The sequence below is a fragment of the Anomaloglossus baeobatrachus genome, chromosome 3 (assembly GCF_048569485.1).
Source record: "Anomaloglossus baeobatrachus isolate aAnoBae1 chromosome 3, aAnoBae1.hap1, whole genome shotgun sequence".
NCBI lineage: Eukaryota > Metazoa > Chordata > Amphibia > Anura > Aromobatidae > Anomaloglossus > Anomaloglossus baeobatrachus.
Window position 1 is genome coordinate 171,125 of NC_134355.1, and position 23,164 is coordinate 194,288.

The 23,164-nt window shown below is 52.6% G+C and overlaps 1 protein-coding gene across 1 annotated transcript in view; it reads left to right on the plus strand.

Moving 5' to 3' along the window:
- The window catches only part of PEX6 (peroxisomal biogenesis factor 6), a 101,468-nt gene that overhangs the window by 5,000 nt on the left and 73,304 nt on the right, over positions 1-23,164 (plus strand). The window contains exon 4 of the mRNA XM_075338916.1: positions 3,556-3,649. Coding sequence (XP_075195031.1) covers positions 3,556-3,649 — 94 coding nt within the window. The remainder of the gene's footprint in view (positions 1-3,555; positions 3,650-23,164) is intronic.

Genomic DNA, 23,164 nt, shown 5'->3' on the forward strand with positions numbered 1-23,164 from the left:
GTCTGTCACGTGTATGTAAGCCGGGCTCCTGTACCCGAGTGCTGGTCTGTCATGTGTATGTAAGCCGGGCTCCTGTACCCGAGTGCTGGTCTGTCACGTGTATGTAAGCCAGGCTCCTGTACCCGGGTGCTGGTCTGTCACGTGTATGTAAGCCGGGCTCTTGTACCCGAGTGCTGGTCTGTCACGTGTATGTAAGCCGGGCTCCTGTACCCGAGTGCTGGTCTGTCACGTGTATGTAAGCCGGGCTCCTATACCCGAGTGCTGGTCTGTCACGTGTATGTAAGCCGGCCTCCTGTACCCGAGTGCTGGTCTGTCACGTGTATGTAAGCCGGCCTCCTGTACCCGAGTGCTGGTCTGTCACGTGTATGTAAGCCAGGCTCCTGTACCCGGGTGCTGGTCTGTCACGTGTATGTAAGCCGGGCTCTTGTACCCGAGTGCTGGTCTGTCACGTGTATGTAAGCCGGGCTCCTGTACCCGAGTGCTGGTCTGTCACGTATATGTAAGCCGGGCTCCTGTACCCGAGTGCTGTTCTGTCACATATATGTAAGCTGGGCTCCTGTACCCGAGTGCTGGTCTCACGTGTATCTCAGCTGGTCTGTCACGTGTATGTAAGCCGGGCTCCTGTACCCGAGTGCTGGTCTATCATGTGTATGTAAGCCGGGCTCCTGTACCCGAGTGCTGGTGTGTCACGTGTATGTAAGCCGGGCTCCTGTACCCGAGTGCTGGTGTGTCACGTGTATGTAAGCCGGGCTCCTGTACCCGAGTGCTGGTCTGTCACGTATATGTAAGCCGGGCTCCTGTACCCGAGTGCTGTTCTGTCACATATATGTAAGCTGGGCTCCTGTACCCGAGTGCTGGTCTCATGTGTATCTCAGCTGGTCTGTCACGTGTATGTAAGCCGGGCTCCTGTACCCGAGTGCTGGTCTATCATGTGTATGTAAGCCGGGCTCCTGTACCCGAGTGCTGGTGTGTCACGTGTATGTAAGCCGGGCTCCTGTACCCGAGTGCTGGTGTGTCACGTGTATGTAAGCCGGGCTCCTGTACCCGAGTGCTGGTCTGTCACGTATATGTAAGCCGGGCTCCTGTACCCGAGTGCTGTTCTGTCACATATATGTAAGCTGGGCTCCTGTACCCGAGTGCTGGTCTCACGTGTATCTCAGCTGGTCTGTCACGTGTATGTAAGCCGGGCTCCTGTACCCGAATGCTGGTCTATCATGTGTATGTAAGCCGGGCTCCTGTACCCGAGTGCTGGTCTGTCACGTGTATCTCAGCCGGGCTCCTGTACCTGAGTGCTGGTCTGTCACGTGTATGTAAGCCGGGCTCCTGTACACGAGTGCTGGTCTGTCACGTGTATGTAAGCCGGGCTCCTGTACCCGAGTGCTGGTCTGTCACGTGTATGTAAGCCGGGCTCCTGTACCCGAGTGCTGGTCTGTCACGTGTATGTAAGCCGGGCTCCTGTACCCGAGTGCTGGTCTGTCACGTGTATGTAAGCCGGGCTCCTGTACCCGAGTGCTGGTCTGTCACGTGTATGTAAGCCGGGCTCCTGTACCCGAGTGCTGGTCAGTCACGTGTATGTAAGCCGGGCTCCTGTACCCGAGTGCTGGTCTGTCACGTGTATGTAAGCCGGGCTCCTGTACCCGAGTGCTGGTCTGTCACGTGTATGTAAGCCGGGCTCCTGTACCCGAGTGCTGGTCTGTCACGTGTATGTAAGCCGGGCTCCTGTACCCGAGTGCTGGTCTGTCACGTGTATGTAAGCCGGGCTCCTGTACCCGAGTGCTGGTCTGTCACGTGTATGTAAGCCGGGCTCCTGTACCCGAGTGCTGGTCTGTCACGTGTATGTAAGCCGGGCTCCTGTACCCGAGTGCTGGTCTGTCACGTGTATGTAAGCCGGGCTCCTGTACCCGAGTGCTGGTCTGTCACGTGTATGTAAGCCGGGCTCCTGTACCCGAGTGCTGGTCTGTCACGTGTATGTAAGCCGGGCTCCTGTACCCGAGTGCTGGTCTGTCACGTGTATGTAAGCCGGGCTCCTGTACCCGAGTGCTGGTCTGTCACGTGTATGTAAGCCGGGCTCCTGTACCCGAGTGCTGGTCTGTCACGGGTATGTAAGCCGGGCTCCTGTACCCGAGTGCTGGTCTGTCACGGGTATGTAAGCCGGGCTCCTGTACCCGAGTGCTGGTCTGTCACGGGTATGTAAGCCGGGCTCCTGTACCCGAGTGCTGGTCTGTCACGGGTATGTAAGCCGGGCTCCTGTACCCGAGTGCTGGTCTGTCACGTGTATGTAAGCCGGGCTCCTGTACCCGAGTGCTGGTCTGTCATGTGTATGTAAGCCGGGCTCCTGTACCCGAGTGCTGGTCTGTCACGTGTATGTAAGCCAGGCTCCTGTACCCGGGTGCTGGTCTGTCACGTGTATGTAAGCCGGGCTCTTGTACCCGAGTGCTGGTCTGTCACGTGTATGTAAGCCGGGCTCCTGTACCCGAGTGCTGGTCTGTCACGTGTATGTAAGCCGGGCTCCTGTACCCGAGTGCTGGTCTGTCACGTGTATGTAAGCCGGCCTCCTGTACCCGAGTGCTGGTCTGTCACGTGTATGTAAGCCGGCCTCCTGTACCCGAGTGCTGGTCTGTCACGTGTATGTAAGCCGGGCTCTTGTACCCGAGTGCTGGTCTGTCACGTGTATGTAAGCCGGGCTCCTGTACCCGAGTGCTGGTCTGTCATGGGTACAGGAGCCCGGCTTACATACACGAGTGCTGGTCTGTCACGTGTATGTAAGCCGGGCTCTTGTACCCGAGTGCTGGTCTGTCACGTGTATGTAAGCCGGGCTCCTGTACCCGAGTGCTGGTCTGTCATGGGTACAGGAGCCCGGCTTACATACACGAGTGCTGGTCTGTCACGTGTATGTAAGCCGGGCTCCTGTACCCGAGTGCTGGTCTGTCACGTGTATGTAAGCCGGGCTCCTGTACCCGAGTGCTGGTCTGTCACGTGTATGTAAGCCAGGCTCCTGTACCCGGGTGCTGGTCTGTCACGTGTATGTAAGCCGGGCTCTTGTACCCGAGTGCTGGTCTGTCACGTGTATGTAAGCCGGGCTCCTGTACCCGAGTGCTGGTCTGTCACGTGTATGTAAGCCGGGCTCCTGTACCCGAGTGCTGGTCTGTCACGTGTATGTAAGCCGGCCTCCTGTACCCGAGTGCTGGTCTGTCACGTGTATGTAAGCCGGCCTCCTGTACCCGAGTGCTGGTCTGTCACGTGTATGTAAGCCGGGCTCTTGTACCCGAGTGCTGGTCTGTCACGTGTATGTAAGCCGGGCTCCTGTACCCGAGTGCTGGTCTGTCATGGGTACAGGAGCCCGGCTTACATACACGAGTGCTGGTCTGTCACGTGTATGTAAGCCGGGCTCCTGTACCCGAGTGCTGGTCTGTCACGTGTATGTAAGCCGGGCTCTTGTACCCGAGTGCTGGTCTGTCACGTGTATGTAAGCCGGGCTCCTGTACCCGAGTGCTGGTCTGGCCCATTTTTGTGTTCCCTCTTCCTGGTCTTATCTTGCATCTTCTCCTCTTCTAGGCTTCCTGACTTATACCTTAAGGTGCAGAAGATTGGCGGAGATCACGGCAGTGACTGCTACATAGCCGACAGCATTCACACCACACTCTATCAGGTAGAACTACACAAAGAATGTACATGGTATACATACAGTCCCTTGAAAAAGTATTAATTCCCTGTGAACTTTCCACGCTATGTCAACAAACATATTTTTGGGGGGATTTTCTGTGACATCAACAACAAAGTACAAGTATATGTAAAGTGTAAAGAAAATGATTCCTTGTTCTCCAAATATTTTATATATAAATTTGAAAATTGTGACCTGCATTTTTTCAGTCCCCTGTGATCTGATCCCCCTAAATAACCTCCTGAGTGATCAGTCACCCCCAGAAGTCACATAATTAAGACATTGCCTTTTCCTGGGTGACTTATTCGCAGTATAACTACATCTGCTCTTTGAAGACCTCAGAGGTTTATGTGAGAACATCAGGGATCAAACAGCATCATTAAAACCAAGGAGCCCACCAGACAGGTCAGAGACAAAATAGCATCATGATAACCAGGGAACACACCAGACAGGTCAGAGACAAAACAACATCATGAAAACTAGGGAACACACCAGACAGGTCAGGGATAAAACAGCATCATGAAAACCAAGGAGCCCACTTGCGAGGTCAGAGCGAAAACATTATGAAAACTAGGGAACACACCAGACAGGTCAGGGATAAAACAGCATATATAATACGGATAAGATCTGGCTCTACTGTTAGGAATTGGTACTGTAGGGTAAAATAAGTACTAATCATATAGGTAAAACGCAAGCACTCAAAGAAAATAAGGTGAAATTTTGGGATGCAAGTAAATTCACTTGCACCCCCAAATTTCTCCTTATTTCCTTTGAGTGCTTGGGTTTTACCTTGATGATTAGGGATAAAACCGCATCATGAAAACCAAGGAGCACATCAGATAGGTTAGGCATAAGGAGGAGGAAAACAGGGTTGGGGTATATATAAAAAAAAAAAAATACCCCAAGCTCTGAACATCTCACAATGCACTGTTTAGTCCATCATCCAAAAATAGGAGTATGGCACAATTGCAAACCTACAAGACACAGCTGTCAACCAAAACTCACATCCTCAGAAGGAGAGCACTAAGAGAAGCAGCCAAGAGGTCCATTATCACTGGAGGAGCTGCAGAGATCACAACTCAGAGAGAGAATCTTTCCTCAGGATGAGCAGACATCACAGCTCAGGGGGAGAATCTGACCACAGGACAACTATTTATTGTAGACTCCACAAAATTGCCTTTTCTGAAAGAGTGGAGAGAAGAAGCTTTCTCAAGGTATGAATACTTCTCTAGTTCCCTCCATGACCACACCGGAGGAGATTGCCTCCCCATCCTGATGGCACAGGAAACACAAAGATGTTCAATAGAGCCACCCACCTTCTGTGCTCAGTGTTTTTTCTGTTCCCAGTGGAAATCTGTTTCCTAGGCTAAGCAGCAGAGGTTGATCACACCGCTGTCCTCCTTCGGGAGCGGCACCACGCCATTTTCCTGCGCTCTGAGCTATGCTGAATGGTTGTAGGATGGGGTCCTCCCAAAGCTCCTCAGCCCTTGATCTTCCTTCCCCCTCCATGTCGGTTTGTGACGCGCGCACAGGAAGTGGTGGGAGCCACTGCGGTTCTTCTGGCGTGATGTCACTTCCGGATGTGTTTCACCATGGAACGCATGGCATTATTAGAGAGAAAAATTGGAAAATTGGAGCTTTGGAGGTAGAGGATCTATCCCGGAGCCCTTACACTGGGGATCCTTGGGAGCAGGAGGAGAAGTCTCATCCCATTAGATGCCATCACGCTGATTCACGGTAACTGTGTTATAAGTGACCCTGACGGAATACACCCTATGGAAGGACTAGAATGAAGGATGTGGTGTCCCGAAGATCTGCTTCTGAAGAACCCAGCCTAAACCCAGGCCCAGTGAGTATTACTGGTATGGATAAGGTCCCTTTTTTATTTTTTAGGTCAGGATCCAAACGTTTGGCATCTCCACGCTTCATTTCTTCAAGAGGGACAAAGATCCTGCTCTAACAGTTAGAGATAAAGCTACAAATCATAAATGTGCTATTTGTGCTAAGAAGCTCCCATCTTCTCATAAGAACCCAATATGTTGGGTGCTTGAAAAATATTATAAAAGAGCCTCTTTCCTTTATGGAAAAAGTAAAGGGTATGGTGCGGCAGGAATTTCTGACCTTCCCTAACCTCCTTCTCTCAATATGGCGCCGACGTTACTATTTGAAGACTCTGCTCAACTTAAAGACCCAATGAAGATGGATAGTCTGAGGAAGTCGTGGGAGACATCTGCAGCCTCATTAAAGACAAATGTTGTTTCCACCTGTGTAGTGAGGTCCATGTTCTGATGGTTACAGTGAGGTCCATGTTCTGATGGTTACATTAACTTGAAGATCATCTCTGTTTTGGTACTCCTAGAGAAGACCTACTGACCTCTTTACCTCTACTACAGAAGGATTCCTAGCAGATGCCTCTACAGAATTGGTCAGGATGGCGGTGAGATCTTCAGTTTTATCAAATGCCAGAAGGAGAGTGCTTTGGTTGACATCTTGTATCCAAATGAATATGTTCTTCTATTCCTTTCAGATGAGAATATGTCTTTTGGTCTGGCTCTGGGCAATCTTCTAGATAAAGCATCTGATAACAAATCACTACCTGAACCAAAAATCTCCTTTCGTCCATCACACGCCCAGACCTCGCAGTTAAGAGGGAAAGGGAATTCAGGACGCTGGAGTTACCCCGCAGGAGGAAAAGGAAGGAATATGTTTCAGGTTATTTCACACCGTGCCAAAAAACTCTACAGATCAAAGAATTCCATCAGAGTGGGGACAGATCAAGTTATCCTTCTACCCTCTACAAAGACCAGAAATAACATGTCTTCCCCAAGATTAGTAGAAATTCTGATTTCAGGGCTTATCGAAAACTCCTAAGGTTTGCGTTCATTCAATTCAATGTTCTTCCCTTTGGGATTCCCATCAGCACCGCGGGTGTTCACAAATATCATGACTGAGGTGGTAGCAGTCATCAGTAAGGAAGACATTTGTATGATTCCCTATATGAACGGTTTTTTTTTAATTATGGTTGCCTCTGTCCCACCACTCGGAACATCCCCAAATTCTAGCATCTCTAAGATGGCTAGTAAATCTGCAGAAATCAGAGTTAAACACTTCCACCAAAAAGGTTTTCCTATGGGTTCTCCTAAATTCCAGTGGACAGACCCTCCTCTTTACCAGAAAAGAAACAAATGCAGATAACTTCCAGGATTTATACTCAGAAACCAGAAGGCGGTTTCTATAAAGTTTGCAATGTCGATCCTGGGGTCCATGATATCTTGTACCTAGGCAGTTCCTTGGGCTCAAGCCCATACAAGAGTTCTTCAAAGCTTCTTTCACAAGGGGACCGATCTCTGGGTTCACTCAGCAGAAGAATCCACTATGTACCATGTGTGAGGTAAATCCGGAGATATGACGATAAATCATGATATTCAAGTTATGTCAGGAAGCCCTCTCCTGGTGTCACCCCCCCCTTTCCTTCACACAACTCCTTCAATCAGAAAATTTACCACAGGGATAAACGGTTTGTTTAGCAGATAGGTGTCAAAGGAACTGGTCTGTGTTCCACTTACACCTCCAACAGCCATCTCCTCTGATATGGAGATTAGTGTTCTCTCAGGCCTCTAAAACAAAGAGAGAGAGGAAGAGCCCCTGGGAGCTGTGTCCGCTCATCAAAGAAAGTGGACAGTGACCTGGCAAAACCAAAAGGAAGCTAATCACCACAGGAGAGCATACTGCTGGCTCCGTAATATCATACCCAGTTATGATATTACCGTGCGTCTCAGCCATACACCCCCTACATCGTTAAAATCGGGACTTCGAGCCGAATCTGTGCATATCCTCGACGTCTATATGGCACCCTGGGGCGGCGAGATATAGAGCACTGCTAGTAGGAGTCCGGTAAATGAGTCGTGCTTGGACTCAAAATGCAGAGGGGACCCGGGCGGATCTGATGGCACCAGAACCATCCCGATCGGACCTCCCAGTCCGGAGTTGCAGGTAATAGCCCCTTCTGGGATATTACTCTGACTCCATGCAGGGGGAGTGGCAGTGCTTCCCTGTGAGGTCACTAAGGTAGGAGGGGACCTGGATTTGCCCAGGTTGATAACCCTACTTCGGCCATTTTCCAGGGTTCTTTCGCTGGGGGTCACGTGTAGGAAACATCTGTGGGAAGGATCCTAGAAACCTGGTCCACGGCGCCCCCCTGTGGCCAGACGCACAAGGTAACTGCTGGAACTGTGTATGCCTGTTTGTAAACCATGCTTTATCTGTAACTGTACTCTGACCTATGTATATTCTGTAGATCCCCTATTGTATATATTGTAGTTTCTAGTGTGCTTTAGACTGATTAAATTATATAATTAATCTTGGTCTGTTCTGTTATCTCGATCTTGAATCCCCACGTCGGTGTGTTCGGCTAATAGTTACCGTGAAGCGGTTGGTGGCAGTGAGTTGTGCCAAGGATTATTGTGGGGAGGCCAGTGAGATTCGGGGAGGTTTTATATATTCCGCCCGCGGAGGTCGGGGGAATATATACCCTACTCTCACCGGGGACCCTTCAATAATCAGCATAAGTAGTATAGCGGCCTCCTTGCTTATTGTCGGGCAATTCCATAATTGGCCTGACTATAAGAGGGGCGCTAGAGAGCGCGTCACGTGCTCTGTCTGTCGGTCGGGAGGTATAAAGGAGGGGCGACCCCCACTTGTTACCCCCCGATTGTGACGTACTGGTAGCCAGCGGGGGGGATTTCTGAGTGACCCCCCCGGTGGTTCGTGACATATTGGTGGCATAGCGGTGGGATCGAGATAATAGTGTGTGTGAGTGTGAGACCCATACTCCCAGACACTAAAGACTGCCTGCAGCAGCTGTGGCTGCTGGGGTCTTCAGACCAGACCAACACTAGAGTGTCAGAGTGCAGATACTGTAAGGTGTGTGGGTGCATCAGGTGTCAGTTCTGTGTCAGTGACCAAAAGTCTGCAAGAATGGCTGATGGCACCAGGAGCAAAGCCAAAGGAATGGCCGATGCTCAGGCCAGAGACGATGAGGAGGTTGTCCACGAGCCCTCCAAGAGCCCGACGCCAGAGAACAGCTCTGCAGAGGACATTGCACAACCTGGCACTGCTGGACAAGATGAGGAGGAGCTCGCCCAAGGGTCCTCAACGAGCCAGATGCCAGTCCTCCGCTCTGAAATGGACAGTGAATCACCTGGCTCTGCAGCGTGCCGCAGATCACCACTTGCCAATCCCTCCGGCCTGAGAGGTGCAGAGGCCCTCCTTCAAGCTGCCTTGGCCAGGCTTATGGCTGGAGACCGGGATACCTACGAGATACTCATGGCCCAGCGTGAGCGACAGGCAGCGCGTGACGCTGAGGCTGCGGAGCGGCAAGCAGTGCGTGAGGCTGCGGAGCGGCAAGCAGCACGTGAAGAGCGACAGCAACAGGCAGAGCGTGACCACCAGCTGCAGCTAGCTCAGCTCCGGCCCTCATCAGCCACACGTGACCTTCAAGACACCAAACTTCCAAAGGTCCGTGTTGAGGACTTCCCAGTGCTGGAGAAGGATGGAGACTTGGACTCTTTCCTGACTGCTTTTGAACGGACTTGCTTGCAGCACCATCTGGACAAGGAGCAGTGGGCCAAATACCTGACCCCCCGTTTAAGGGGTAAGGCCCTGGAAATCCTTGGGGACTTGCCTACTGAGGCAGATCAGGGCTACGACACCATCAAGCGGGCCCTGATCCAACAGTACAACCTCACTCCGGAGTCCTACCGCAAGAAGTTCCGGACCCTGCAGAAGGGACCAAAGGACTCCTGGGCTGACCACCGGCGGGCACTTGCCCGAGCTGCCGACCACTGGACCCAAGGCCTGCAGCTTACCACCGGACCAGAGATCCTAGACTTGTTCATCACGGAGCAACTCTTGTGGAACTGGCCTGAGGATCTCCGCCAGTTCATCCGAGACCAGAAGCCAAAGGGGTCCACGGCTACAGCTGCCCTGGCCGATGACTACACCAACAATCGGGCTCCTGAGGCCAGGAGAGCAGCCACCAGCAGCACCTGGAGAGGGGGTAAGATGAATTCTGCGACTGCCCCACCTGCCCCTAGACTGCAGGGGGTGTCCCCCTCAACTCCCCTCTCCAGGCCCGTGGCAGAGCCAAGACGGTGCCACCAGTGCAACCTACCTGGACACTTCAAGGCCATGTGCCCTCAGCGTCCCAAGGCCCCGGCTCCGTCCCCGTCCCAAGGGCCGCCCAAGGTGTATTGTGTGGGTGGGGGTGGTGGTAGGTCCCTGGACAGCTTCCAACCTGTCACCGTCGGCCGATCTGTGACCATAGGACTGCGAGACAGCGCCTCGGAGGTGACTCTGGTGCAGCCTGAGATGGTGTCCCCCCAAGACTTGATACCTGGAAAAACCCTCGCTGTCTCCGGGATTGGAGGCATTGACCCGGCGCTGCCTGTTGCTGGCATTTATGTGGACTGGGGCGCAGGGCGAGGGGTGAGAGAGGTGGGGGTAACTGATCGGATCCCCGCAAACGTGCTACTTGGGACAGATTTGGGGCAGATAACCTCCCAGTTTGGGCCCCCCCCCAAGGGCTGAACCTTCAGCCAGTACTGACGTGCCTCCGGACAATGTGAATGTGTTATCTATGAATGATGTGAGAGAGGGGGGAGTGAACTCTGATATTTCTGCTTGCATAGACACCATAGACACACACTCAGCTGCAGCTGTGACGGGGGAGGGGGTCAGAGAAAGGTGTGACAATGCCTCTACAAGTGATCAGCCAGTGAGCTGGGATCTGTTGCCCTCTGCAGGGATAAGCAGAGAGCAGGGTGCTGCAGGGGGAGGACCAGTGTGTGGGGTGGGGGCTACCACAGCAAATGTGGGGTCCCCAGAGATTTCACAGCGGGGTTCTGTTGCTGCAGGAGGGGAACAGGCAGGTGAGATTGGGGCCGGTCCAGGAGCGGAAGTGCTCCCAGGTAAGATCTCGGTACATGGTTCCCCCACAACCGGGGTGTCAGGCAGCCAGGTAGGTCTGCCTGAACCGGCGACTGGGTCAGGAACGGAGGAGGAGCAGGCACGACCCACGGTCGCAGCGGCTGTGGCCGCTGTCACCCGCAGTGGGAGTGCTGGAAGCCAAGGGGCCTCCCGGAGGTCCGATAGCTCTTCCCCTTCTGACCAAGTGGCAGCCGAGTCAGGTGGAGGCCAGGACACAGGTCCCGGGGTACTGACCGAAGATGTGACAGTCTCGTCGATTCTGGCCACATCTAGTCAGGGGTTTCAGGCAGCGTTAGAAGCTGACGACAGCCTGAAAGCTCTAAAGGTGCAGGCGGCACAGCCTCCCTCGGACTCGGACCCGGAGCGAGTGGTCTGGGACCAAGGACGGCTGTACCGGGTCACGGTCCAGCAGGGTTCACCGGAGGCGTGGCCCAGGGACCGACAGTTAGTGGTACCCTATCCGTTCTGGACGGAGTTGTTGCGGATCGCACATGAGATTCCGATGGCCGGACACCTAGGGATCGCTAAGACCAAGGCCAGGTTAAACCAGCATTTCTACTGGCCAAAAATGTGGCTGCCTACTGCCGTTCGTGTGAAACCTGTCAGAGAGTGGGGAAGGCGGGGCCACACCCCAAAGCCCCACTGGTATCTCTGCCCATCATCGATGAGCCTTTCAGGAGGGTGGCTGTGGATCTGGTCGGCCCGCTGGCCATCCCCAGCAGCTCCGGGAAACGCTTCATACTGACGGTAGTGGACTATGCCACCCGGTACCCAGAAGCAGTGGCCTTGTCGTCCATTCGGGCTGACAAGGTGGCCACCGCATTGCTGGAGATTTTCTCCCGAGTGGGTTTTCCCCAGGAAATGCTCACTGACCGGGGGACCCAATTCATGTCCCAGCTGATGGAGGCCCTCTGTAAGCAAGTCCAGGTGCGACATCTGGTGGCCAGCCCGTACCATCCACAGACTAATGGCCTGTGCGAGCGGTTTAATGGCACCTTAAAGCAGATGCTTAAGATGTTGGTCGACTCCCATGGGCGTGACTGGGAGCGGTATCTCCCACACCTGTTATTTGCTTACCGGGAGGTTCCACAGGCCTCAACAGGATTCTCACCGTTTGAGCTCCTGTACGGGCGACGTGTGCGGGGCCCCCTGGCTCTGGTGAAAGAGGCTTGGGAAGGGGATTTGGCCACCCCTGGAGTGTCGGTTATCGAGTATGTCATGCGCTTCCGGGACAAAATGCAGGCCGTGACGCAACTGGTACACGACAATATGGCTCAAGCCCAGGCCGATCAGAAGCGTTGGTACGACCAGAACGCTTGTGAGAGGACCTACCAAGTGGGTCAAAAGGTGTGGGTACTGGTCCCCGTACCACAGGACAAGCTTCAGGCAGCCTGGGAAGGCCCATACCTCGTGTACCAGCAGCTCAACCCTGTAACGTACCTGGTCACCCTGGACCCTGCCCGTGGAAGGCGGAAGCCCTTCCATGTGAACATGATGAAGGCACATCATGAGCGGGAGGCATGTGCACTCCCGGTGTGCAACCTGCCCGAGGAGGGAGAAGCGGAAACCCTCTTGGATATGCTAGCCCAGGTTAGGGCAGGCGGATCCATTGAGGATGTGGAGGTTGGCCACCAGCTCTTGGAGGACCAACGGTCGCAGCTGTGGGCCACCCTACACCCCTTCCGGGGGTTGTTTACCAACCAGCCCGGAAGGACTGACTTGGCTGTCCATCACGTGGACACTGGGGATCATCCCCCGATCCGGCGTTCAGCATATCGGGTCTCCCTGGAGGTGCAGCAACACATGCGCCAGGAGATTGACGAGATGCTGAAGCTGGGGGTGATCCAGGCATCCAACAGCGCTTGGGCCTCGCCTGTAGTCCTCGTCCCTAAGAAGGACCGAACCACTCGGTTCTGCGTGGACTACAGGGGGCTCAATGCTGTCACGGTCGCCGATGCGTACCCAATGCCACGCATCGATGACCTGCTCGATCAGTTGGCCGGCGCTCAGTACCTGACCATCATGGATCTGAGCCGGGGATATTGGCAGATCCCCCTGACTCGCAAGGCCAGGGAACGCTCTGCCTTTATTACCCCATTTGGACTGTACGAGTCCACGGTGATGCCATTCGGGATGAGGAATGCCCCTGCCACTTTCCAGCGGATGGTCAACACCCTGCTCAAGGGACTTGAAGGGTACGCGGCCGCGTACCTGGATGACATTGCCGTCTTCAGTCCCACCTGGGAGGACCACCTAGAGCATCTAGCACAGGTGCTCAGGCGGATCCACCAGGCAGGTTTGACCATCAAGCCGGGAAAGTGTCAGCTGGCCATGAGCGAGGTCCAGTACCTCGGTCACCGGGTAGGCGGGAGAACACTGAAGCCCGAGCCTGAGAAAGTGGAGGCCATCGCGTCCTGGCCCACCCCAGGACCAAGAAGCAGGTGATGTCCTTCTTGGGGACCGCTTGGTACTATAGGAGGTTTGTTCCATGCTATAGTAGCCTGGCAAAGCCCTTGACGGACCTCACCAAGAAGAAGCTGCCCTCTGCAGTCGATTGGACAATGGACTGCGAGACAGCCTTCCGGGCCCTAAAGGACGCCCTGTCCAGCCCGCCCGTGCTACAGGCAGCCGACTTCACGCGGCCGTTTGTAGTACAGACCGACGCCAGTGACTTCGGCCTCGGTGCGGTGCTCAGCCAGGTGGACTCTGCGAGCCAAGAGCACCCAGTCTTGTACCTGAGCAGGAAGCTGTTACCAAGGGAAGTGGCCTATTCCACGATGGAAAAGGAGTGCCTGGCCATAGTGTGGGCCCTGCAGCGTCTGCAACCCTATCTATACGGGCGCCACTTCATCGTGGAGACGGACCACAATCCCCTCAGCTGGTTACACACTGTCTCCGGGACGAATGGCAGGTTGTTGCGATGGAGCCTGGCGCTCCAGCAATACAACTTCACCATTCGACACAAAAGGGGCCGTGACCACGGTAACGCAGACGGGCTGTCCCGACAAGGAGAGGTCGCGGACGGGCGCACGGGGGAACACCGGAGTGTGCTGCCCCCTAGCGCCCTCAAAAGGGGGGAGGTGTGAGGTAAATCCGGAGATATGACGATAAATCATGATATTCAAGTTATGTCAGGAAGCCCTCTCCTGGTGTCACCCCCCCTTTCCTTCACACAACTCCTTCAATCAGAAAATTTACCACAGGGATAAACGGTTTGTTTAGCAGATAGGTGTCAAAGGAACTGGTCTGTGTTCCACTTACACCTCCAACAGCCATCTCCTCTGATATGGAGATTAGTGTTCTCTCAGGCCTCTAAAACAAAGAGAGAGAGGAAGAGCCCCTGGGAGCTGTGTCCGCTCATCAAAGAAAGTGGACAGTGACCTGGCAAAACCAAAAGGAAGCTAATCACCACAGGAGAGCATACTGCTGGCTCCGTAATATCATACCCAGTTATGATATTACCGTGCGTCTCAGCCATACACCCCCTACATCGTTAAAATCGGGACTTCGAGCCGAATCTGTGCATATCCTCGACGTCTATATGGCACCCTGGGGCGGCGAGATATAGAGCACTGCTAGTAGGAGTCCGGTAAATGAGTCGTGCTTGGACTCAAAATGCAGAGGGGACCCGGGCGGATCTGATGGCACCAGAACCATCCCGATCGGACCTCCCAGTCCGGAGTTGCAGGTAATAGCCCCTTCTGGGATATTACTCTGACTCCATGCAGGGGGAGTGGCAGTGCTTCCCTGTGAGGTCACTAAGGTAGGAGGGGACCTGGATTTGCCCAGGTTGATAACCCTACTTCGGCCATTTTCCAGGGTTCTTTCGCTGGGGGTCACGTGTAGGAAACATCTGTGGGAAGGATCCTAGAAACCTGGTCCACGGCGCCCCCCTGTGGCCAGACGCACAAGGTAACTGCTGGAACTGTGTATGCCTGTTTGTAACCCATGCTTTGATTGTAACTGTACTCTGACATATGTATATTCTGTAGATCCCCTATTGTATATATTGTAGTTTCTAGTGTGCTTTAGACTGATTAAATTATATAATTAATCTTGGGCTGTTCTGTTATCTCGATCTTGAATCCCCACGTCGGTGTGTTCGGCTAATAGTTACCGTGAAGCGGTTGGTGGCAGTGAGTTGTGCCAAGGATTATTGTGGGGAGGCCAGTGAGATTCGGGGAGGTTTTATATATTCCGCCCGCGGAGGTCGGGGAATATATACCCTACTCTCACCGGGGACCCTTCAATAATCGGCATAAGTAGTATAGCGGCCTCCTTGCTTATTGTCGGGCAATTCCATAATTGGCCTGACTATAAGAGGGGCGCTAGAGAGCGCGTCACGTGCTCTGTCTGTCGGTCGGGAGGTATAAAGGAGGGGCGACCCCCACTTGTTACCCCCCGATTGTGACGTACTGGTAGCCAGCGCGGGGGATTTCTGAGTGACCCCCCCCCGGTGGTTCGTGACACCATGTAAGGCCTGTGTGCTTTGTGTGTTTTTTTTGGGTGTAGTTTGTGGCTCTAAACTGCATGCAGTCCTTCCCCCAGCAATCTGAGATTTCAGATTTTGCCTGCTGTTTTGGTTGCAGAAAAAAGAAGCAGCATGTCACTTCTTTTCTGCGTTTTGCCATTGACAATCTTAAAAAAACACAGGCAAAACCTCACCGAAAACGCGACAAAAACGCATGCGTGTTTTTTTGTGTTTTTCGGCCAGAGGTGCGTTTTTTCTGCCACAAGGTGTAGTTTTGAGGTGCAGAAATTCTCTACAGTGTGTACATATAGTCTAAGAGCATTCGTCTATCCAGGGAATCTGCCAAAAGGAACACCTTGGATTCAACATCCCCCAACATCAGTGATGACTGATGCCAGCAAGAGGGATTGGGGAGCTGCGGTCTCCTAGGTCGCCTTCCAGGAAATATGGCCACAAGAGATTGGCAGTCATTCATCAAACTTCAGAAAGTTAAGGGCTGTAGAGGAAGCCCTCAAATCAGCAAGATCTTTACTTTAGGGGACCCACGTCATGGTGTTTTCAGACAACATGACCACAGTGGCTCACCTGCGGCATCAGGGGAGCACAAAATTCGGGAATCTGTGAGCAGTCTCCGTGAGAATCTTTTTTTTTTGGGCATAGCATCACCACCAGTCCTTATCGGCTCTCCACCTTCGAGGCTCCACCAGCATTCAAGGAAGTCTAACCAGGACTGATATACATCAAGACGAATGTAGTCTAAATACCGAAATGTTCCAAATGGTAACCAGGTAATGGGGCTATCCAGAAATAGACCTGTTTGCAGATCATCAGAACTATACTTGTCCCTGGATCCAAACGACGATTCGGCAAAGGTAGACACATAGGCCAGTCTGAACTCTTAAGTATAGGCCAATGTGTTTGTTTCCCCCGATTCCTTTACTATCAAAGACACTTGTTTTTTTTTTTATCTTGACTTTTTATTAATATAATCAAATCAAACACGGTACAGGTGACATTGTCAGCAGTGTTGTGGCCTCCATGTGTCGGACTTGTATATCAACCTTAAACATAGTAATGAGCTGTTATGTGGCTTCCATGGCGCCAGCTATACCTGAAACAGAATAACAATACTGTCTATACATCCAGACATTTATACATTCAACGGATTTATACTCAGCATATAGACAAGTCTAACAGTATGGCCTAAAAAACAAAATAAAACATAGGATAACTATAATAGCTACAGTTAGGTCCAGAAATATTTGGACAGTGACACAAGTTTTGTTATTTTAGCTGTTTACAAAAACATGTTCAGAAATACAATTATATATATAATATAGGCTGAAAGTGCACACTCCCAGCTGCAATATGAGAGTTTTCACATCCAAATCGGAGAAAGGGTTTAGGAATCATAGCTCTGTAATGCATAGCCTCCTCTTTTTCAAGGGACCAAAAGTAATTGGACAAGGGACTCTAAGGGCTGCAATTAACTCTGAAGGCGTCTCCCTCGTTAACCTGTAATCAATGACGTAGTTAAAAGGTCTGGGGTTGACTACAGGTGTGTGGTTTTGCATTTGGAAGCTGTTGCTGTGACCAGACAACATGCGGTGTAAGGAACTCTCAGTTGAGGTGAAGCAGAACATCCTGAGGCTGAAAAAAAAGAAAAAATCCATCAGAGAGATAGCAGACATGCTTGGAGTAGCAAAATCAACAGTCGGGTACATTCTGAGAAAAAAGGAATTGACTGGTGAGCTTGGGAACTCAAAAAGGCCTGGGCGTCCACGGATGACAACAGTGGTGGATGATCGCCGCATACTTTCTTTGGTGAAGAAGAACCCGCTCACAACATCAACTGAAGTCCAGAACACTCTCAGTGAAGTAGGTGTATCTGTCTCTAAGTCAACAGTAAAGAGAAGACTCCATGAAAGTAAAGACAAAGGGTTCACATCTAGATGCAAACCATTCATCAATTCCAAAAATAGACAGGCCAGAGTTAAATTTGCTGAAAAACACCTCATGAAGCCAGCTCAGTTCTGGAAAAGTATTCTATGGACAGATGAGACAAAGATCAACCTGTACCAGAATGATGGGAAGAAAAAAGTTTGGAGAAGAAAGGGAACGGCACATGATCCAAGGCACACCACATCCTCTGTAAAACATGGTGGAGGCAACGTGATGGCATGGGCATGCATGGCTTTCAATGGCACTGGGTCACTTGTGTTTATTGATGACATAACAGCAGACAAGAGTAGCCGGATGAATTCTGAAGTGTACCGGGATATACTTTCAGCCCAGATTCAGCCAAATGTCGCAAAGTTGATCAGACGGCGCTTCATAGTACAGATGGCCAATGACCCCAAGCATACAGCCAAAGCTACCCAGGAGTTCATGAGTGCAAAAAAGTGGAACATTCTGCAATGGCCAAGTCAATCACCAGATCTCAACCCAATTGAGCATGCATTTCACTTGCTCAAATCCAGACTTAAGACGGAAAGACCCACAAACAAGCAAGACCTGAAGGCTGCGGCAGTAAAGGCCTGGCAAAGCATTAAGAAGGAGGAAACCCAGCGTTTGGTGATGTCAATGGGTTCCAGACTTAAGGCAGTGATTGCCTCCAAAGGATTCGCAACAAAATATTGAAAATAAAAATATTTTGTTTGGGTTTGGTTTATTTGTCCAATTACTTTTGACCTCCTAAAATGTGGAGTGTTTGTAAAGAAATGTGTACAATTCCTACAATTTCTATCAGATATTTCTTCAGCGCTCTATTGGGAGACCCAGACGATTGGGGTATAGCTACTGCCCTCTGGAGGCCACACAAAGCACTACATTAAAAGTGCAAGGCCCCTCCCCCTCTGGCTATACCCCCCCCGTGGTATCACGGGTTCTCCAGTTTTAGCTTTGTGTGCGAAGGAGGTCAGACATTCCATGCATAGCTCCACAGATTTTAGTCAGCAGTAGCTGCTGACTATTTCGGATGGAAGAAAAGAGGACACATATAGTGTCCCCAGCATGCTCCCTTCTCACCCCTGGATGGTGTTGTAAGGTTGAGGTACCTATTGCTGGTACAGGGCTGGAGCCTGACATGCTGTTTTCCTTCCACATCCCCTGGTAGGGCTCTGTGGAAGTGGGATCCTGCCGGCCTCTCAGCTCTGACGCCGGGCTCCATCCACAGACCCATTAGAACCTGATGGAGACGGAGCAGGAGTACGATCAGGGACAGGCCCTGCATCATACAGGTACTCTGTGTCCCCGGCAGGCACAGACACACTCCGGGCTGGCTGGGTGTTGTAGTGCGCCGGGGACCGCAACGTTGGAGCTAGTGTCCCTACAGATTACTGGGGGATTGTTTGTGTATGGGAACGCAGCGCCGACCCCCTCTGGACCGGGCGGCGCTGCTGTGACTTGTGGTGCGCCGGGGATCCGCCGTCCGCGCTTTTACGGCGGCGGCGGTTATAAATTGAGTCCCCGGCTTTTTGGGCCTAGGACGCCGGCAGCTCCGATTCGTTCCCGCCCCCACCCTGTCATTCAGGGTAGGGGAGAGACGCTGTTCGCTAGCAGCGACGAGGGCTGGAGCCTGATTTACATGCTCCAGCCCTCACACTAGGCACAGAGAGAAGCAGGCTTCCCGCTCTTAGCCAGGAACGCCCAGGGCCCGCCCCCCTTCTCTCTCAGGACGCCGGCAGCCATTACTTGCAGTCTGGCTGGAGGAAGGACGCAAGGCTCTGGGAGACCTGGACTAGGGGCTATCTGGCGACCACACACCCGCTTTTTAAGCGGGCGGTAAGCGATTTTTCTGTGCTGGTCCCTCTAGTGCCTCACGGTGTATCGGTGTACTGTGTAGGATATAGAGATATTGTATTTCTTGCACTGTGAGGTCGCTTCTGGCTGCATCTCCCAGATCACTCTGTGGAAGCAACAACATGCCATCCTCAAAACGCAAGCCTGCCAAGGCTAGGGCTGTGTATACTGCGTGTGCTGCATGTCGGGCTAATCTACCAGCAGGCTCCGATGACCCCCATTGTGTGCAATGCTCCGACCCGGTGCTGCTTCGCCAGCCGGAGTCAGGAGGGAGAGTGACCCAGGCTGAGACGCCTGTAAGTCCTGCCCCGGTGACAGGGACAGACTTTGCAGTTTTTGCTGATAATATGTCTGTCTCTATGGCAAAAATCCTTGAAACCTTGCATTCTATGCATGGGGCTCAGTCTTTGGGCACGGCGAGGCCTCTGTCCTCAGGTCCCCCTCACTTGGAATTAATCCAGCCCACAGGGGAGTCCCCGGCTTCACAGGCCGAGGATTATGACTCAGATGATAGCCCCAGCCACCCTAAGCGAGCTCGCTGGGAAAGACCCTCGACGTCATCACACTGCTCAGGGTCTCAGCGCAATCAGTCTCCCTGTGATGTGTCTGATGAGAGTGATCAGGAATCCATTCCTGGAACCCCTCTCAACCTGGATACCCCTGATGGGGATGCCATGGTAAACGACCTTATCTCAGCCATCAATAGGCTGTTGGATATTTCTCCCCCAGCCCCTTCAGCAGAAGAGGCGGCTGCGGAGCAGGAGAAGTTTCGTTTCCTTTATCCCAAGCGTAAATTGAGTGCTTTGTTGGATCACGCTGACTTCAGAGAATCAATCCAGAAGCACGACGCTCACCCAGAAAGGCGTTTCTCTAAACGATCTAAAGATACGCGTTTCCCTTTCCCCCCTGAGGTGGTCAAGCGCTGGACACAGTGTCCAAAGGTAGACCCCCCGGTTTCCAAACTCGCAGCTAGGTCCATAGTTGCAGTGGAGGATGGCGCTTCACTTAAAGATGCCATTGACAGACAGATGGACCTTTGGTTAAAATCTGTCTATGAAGCTATCGGCGCGTCGTTTGCTCCGGCATTCGCAGCCGTATGGGCACTCCAGGCTATTTCAGCTGGCTTAGCAAAAGTGGATGCTATCATACATCCAACAGTGCCGCAAGTGGCGCACCTTACCACGCAGATGTCGGCGTTTGCGTCTTACGCTATCAATGCGGTCCTAGAATCTACCAGTCGCACCTCAATGGCGTCCGCCAATTCGGTAGTTTTGCGCAGAGCCTTGTGGTTAAAGGACTGGAAAGCAGATGCTGGTTCCAAAAAATGTTTAACCAGTTTGCCTTTATCTAGAGATAGACTGTTTGGCGAGCCATTGGCTGATATCATTAAGCAGTCTAAGGGTAAAGACTCCTCTTTACCACAACCCAGAACAACCAAACCTCAGCAGAAAAAGTGGCAGCAGAGGTTTCAGTCCTTTCGAGGTTCGGGCAAGACACCATTTACCTCGTCCAAAGGGACTCAGAGGACGCAAAGAAACTCAGATTCGTGGCGGGCTCACACGCGCCCCAAGAAAGCAAATGGAGGTACCGCTTCCAAAGCGGCTACCTCATGACTTCCAGCCCCCTCCCTCCGCATCGCCGGTCGGGGGCAGGCTCTCCCGCTTTTCCGGCATTTGGATGTCACAGGTCAAAGACCGGTGGGTGACGGACATTTTGTCTCGCGGGTACAGAATCGAGTTCAATTCTCGTCCTCCAGCTCGGTTCTTCAGAACCTCCCCACATCCAGACCGAGCAGATGCTCTGCTGCAGGCGGTGGGCTCCCTAAGAGCGGAAGGAGTGGTGATCCCAGTCCCTCCTCAGGAACAAGGGCAAGGGTTTTACTCCAATCTCTTTGTGGTTCCAAAAAAGGACGGCTCGTTCCGTCCTGTTCTGGACCTAAAACGGCTCAACAAACATGTGCACGCCAGGAAGTTCCGGATGGAAACCCTGCGTTCTGTCATTGCCTCAATGTCCAGAGGAGACTTCCTTGCCTCAATAGACATCAAAGATGCTTATCTCCACGTGCCAATTGCTACAGAACATCAACGTTTTCTACGTTTTGTGATAGGAGACGACCATTTTCAGTTCGTAGCTCTGCCATTTGGTCTGGCAACAGCCCCACGGGTCTTCACCAAGGTCATGGCGGCGGTGGTAGCAGTCTTGCACTCTCAGGGACACTCGGTGATCCCTTACCTAGACGATTTATTGGTCAAAGCTCCCTCTCAAGAGGCATGTCAGCACAGCCTGAATGCTACGCTGGAGACCCTACAGTCTTTCGGATGGATCATCAACTTTCCAAAGTCGATCCTATCACCGACTCAATCACTAACGTATCTTGGCATGGAGTTTCATACTCTAGCAGCGATAGTGAAGCTTCCGCTGAACAAGCAGCGGTCACTACAGACAGGGGTGCAATCTCTTCTGCAGGGCCAGTTGCATCCCTTGCGGCGCCTCATGCATTTCCTAGGGAAGATGGTGGCAGCCATGGAAGCAGTTCCCTTTGCGCAGTTTCATCTGCGCCCACTTCAATGGGACATTCTCCGCCAATGGGACGGGAAGTCAACGTCCCTGGACAGGAAAGTCTCGCTTTCCCAGACGGCCAAGGACTCCCTACAATGGTGGCTCCTTCCCACCTCATTGTCTCAGGGAAGATCCTTCCTGCCCCCATCCTGGGCAGTAGTCACGACAGATGCGAGTCTGTCAGGGTGGGGAGCAGTATTTCTCCACCACAGGGCTCAGGGGACGTGGACTCCGCAGGAGTCCACCCTTCAGATCAATGTTCTGGAGATCAGAGCAGTGTATCTTGCTCTACTGGCCTTCCAACAGTGGCTGGAAGGAAAGCAGATCCGAATCCAATCGGACAACTCCACAGCGGTGGCATACATCAACCACCAAGGAGGAACGCGCAGTCGGCAAGCCTTCCAAGAAGTCCGGCGCATTCTAATGTGGGTGGAGGACAGAGCATCCACCATATCCGCGGTTCACATCCCAGGCGTAGAAAACTGGGAAGCAGACTTCCTCAGTCGCCAGGGCATGGACGCAGGGGAATGGTCCCTTCACCCGGACGTGTTTCAGGAAATCTGTCGCCGCTGGGGAGTGCCGGACGTCGACCTAATGGCATCCCGGCACAACAACAAGGTCCCGGCATTCATGGCGAGGTCGCGCGATCAAAGAGCTCTGGCGGCAGACGCCTTGGTTCAAGATTGGTCGCAGTTTCAGCTCCCATACGTGTTTCCGCCTCTGGCGCTCTTGCCCAGAGTGCTACGCAAGATCAGATCCGAGTGCAGCCGCATCATACTCGTCGCTCCAGACTGGCCGAGGAGGTCGTGGTATCCGGATCTGTGGCATCTCACGATCGGTCGACCGTGGTCACTGCCAGACCGACCAGACTTACTGTCCCAAGGGCCGTTTTTCCATCAGAATTCTGCGGCCCTGAACCTGACTGTGTGGCCATTGAGTCCTGGATCCTAGCATCTGCAGGATTATCTCAAGGAGTCGTTGCCACAATGAGACAAGCTAGAAAGTCGAATTCGGCTAAGATCTACCACAGAACGTGGAAGATTTTCTTATCCTGGTGCTCTGCTCAGGGAGTGTCTCCCTGGCCATTTGCATTGCCCAAGTTTCTTTCCTTCCTGCAATCGGGGTTAGAAAAGGGCTTGTCGCTCAGCTCCCTTAAAGGGCAAGTTTCGGCACTATCCGTGTTTTTTCAGAAGCGTCTAGCACGTCTTTCTAAGGTGCGCACGTTCCTGCAGGGGGTCTGTCATATTGTGCCCCCGTACAAGCGGCCGTTAGATCCATGGGATCTGAACAGGGTACTAGTTGCTCTCCAGAGGCCGCCCTTCGAGCCTCTGAAGGAAGTTTCCTTTTCTCGGCTGTCACAGAAAGTGGCGTTTCTTGTTGCGATCACATCGCTTCGGCGAGTGTCTGAGCTGGCAGCTCTGTCATCCAAGGCTCCCTTCCTGGTGTTCCACCAGGACAAGGTAGTGCTGCGCCCTATTCCGGAGTTTCTCCCTAAAGTCGTATCCTCTTTTCATCTTAATCAGGATATATCCTTGCCTTCGTTTTGTCCTCATCCGGTTCACCGGTATGAAAAGGACTTACGTTTGCTAGATCTGGTGAGAGCACTCAGAATCTACATTTCCCGCACGGCGCCCATGCGCCGTGCCGATGCACTTTTTGTCCTTGTCGCTGGTCCGCGCAAGGGG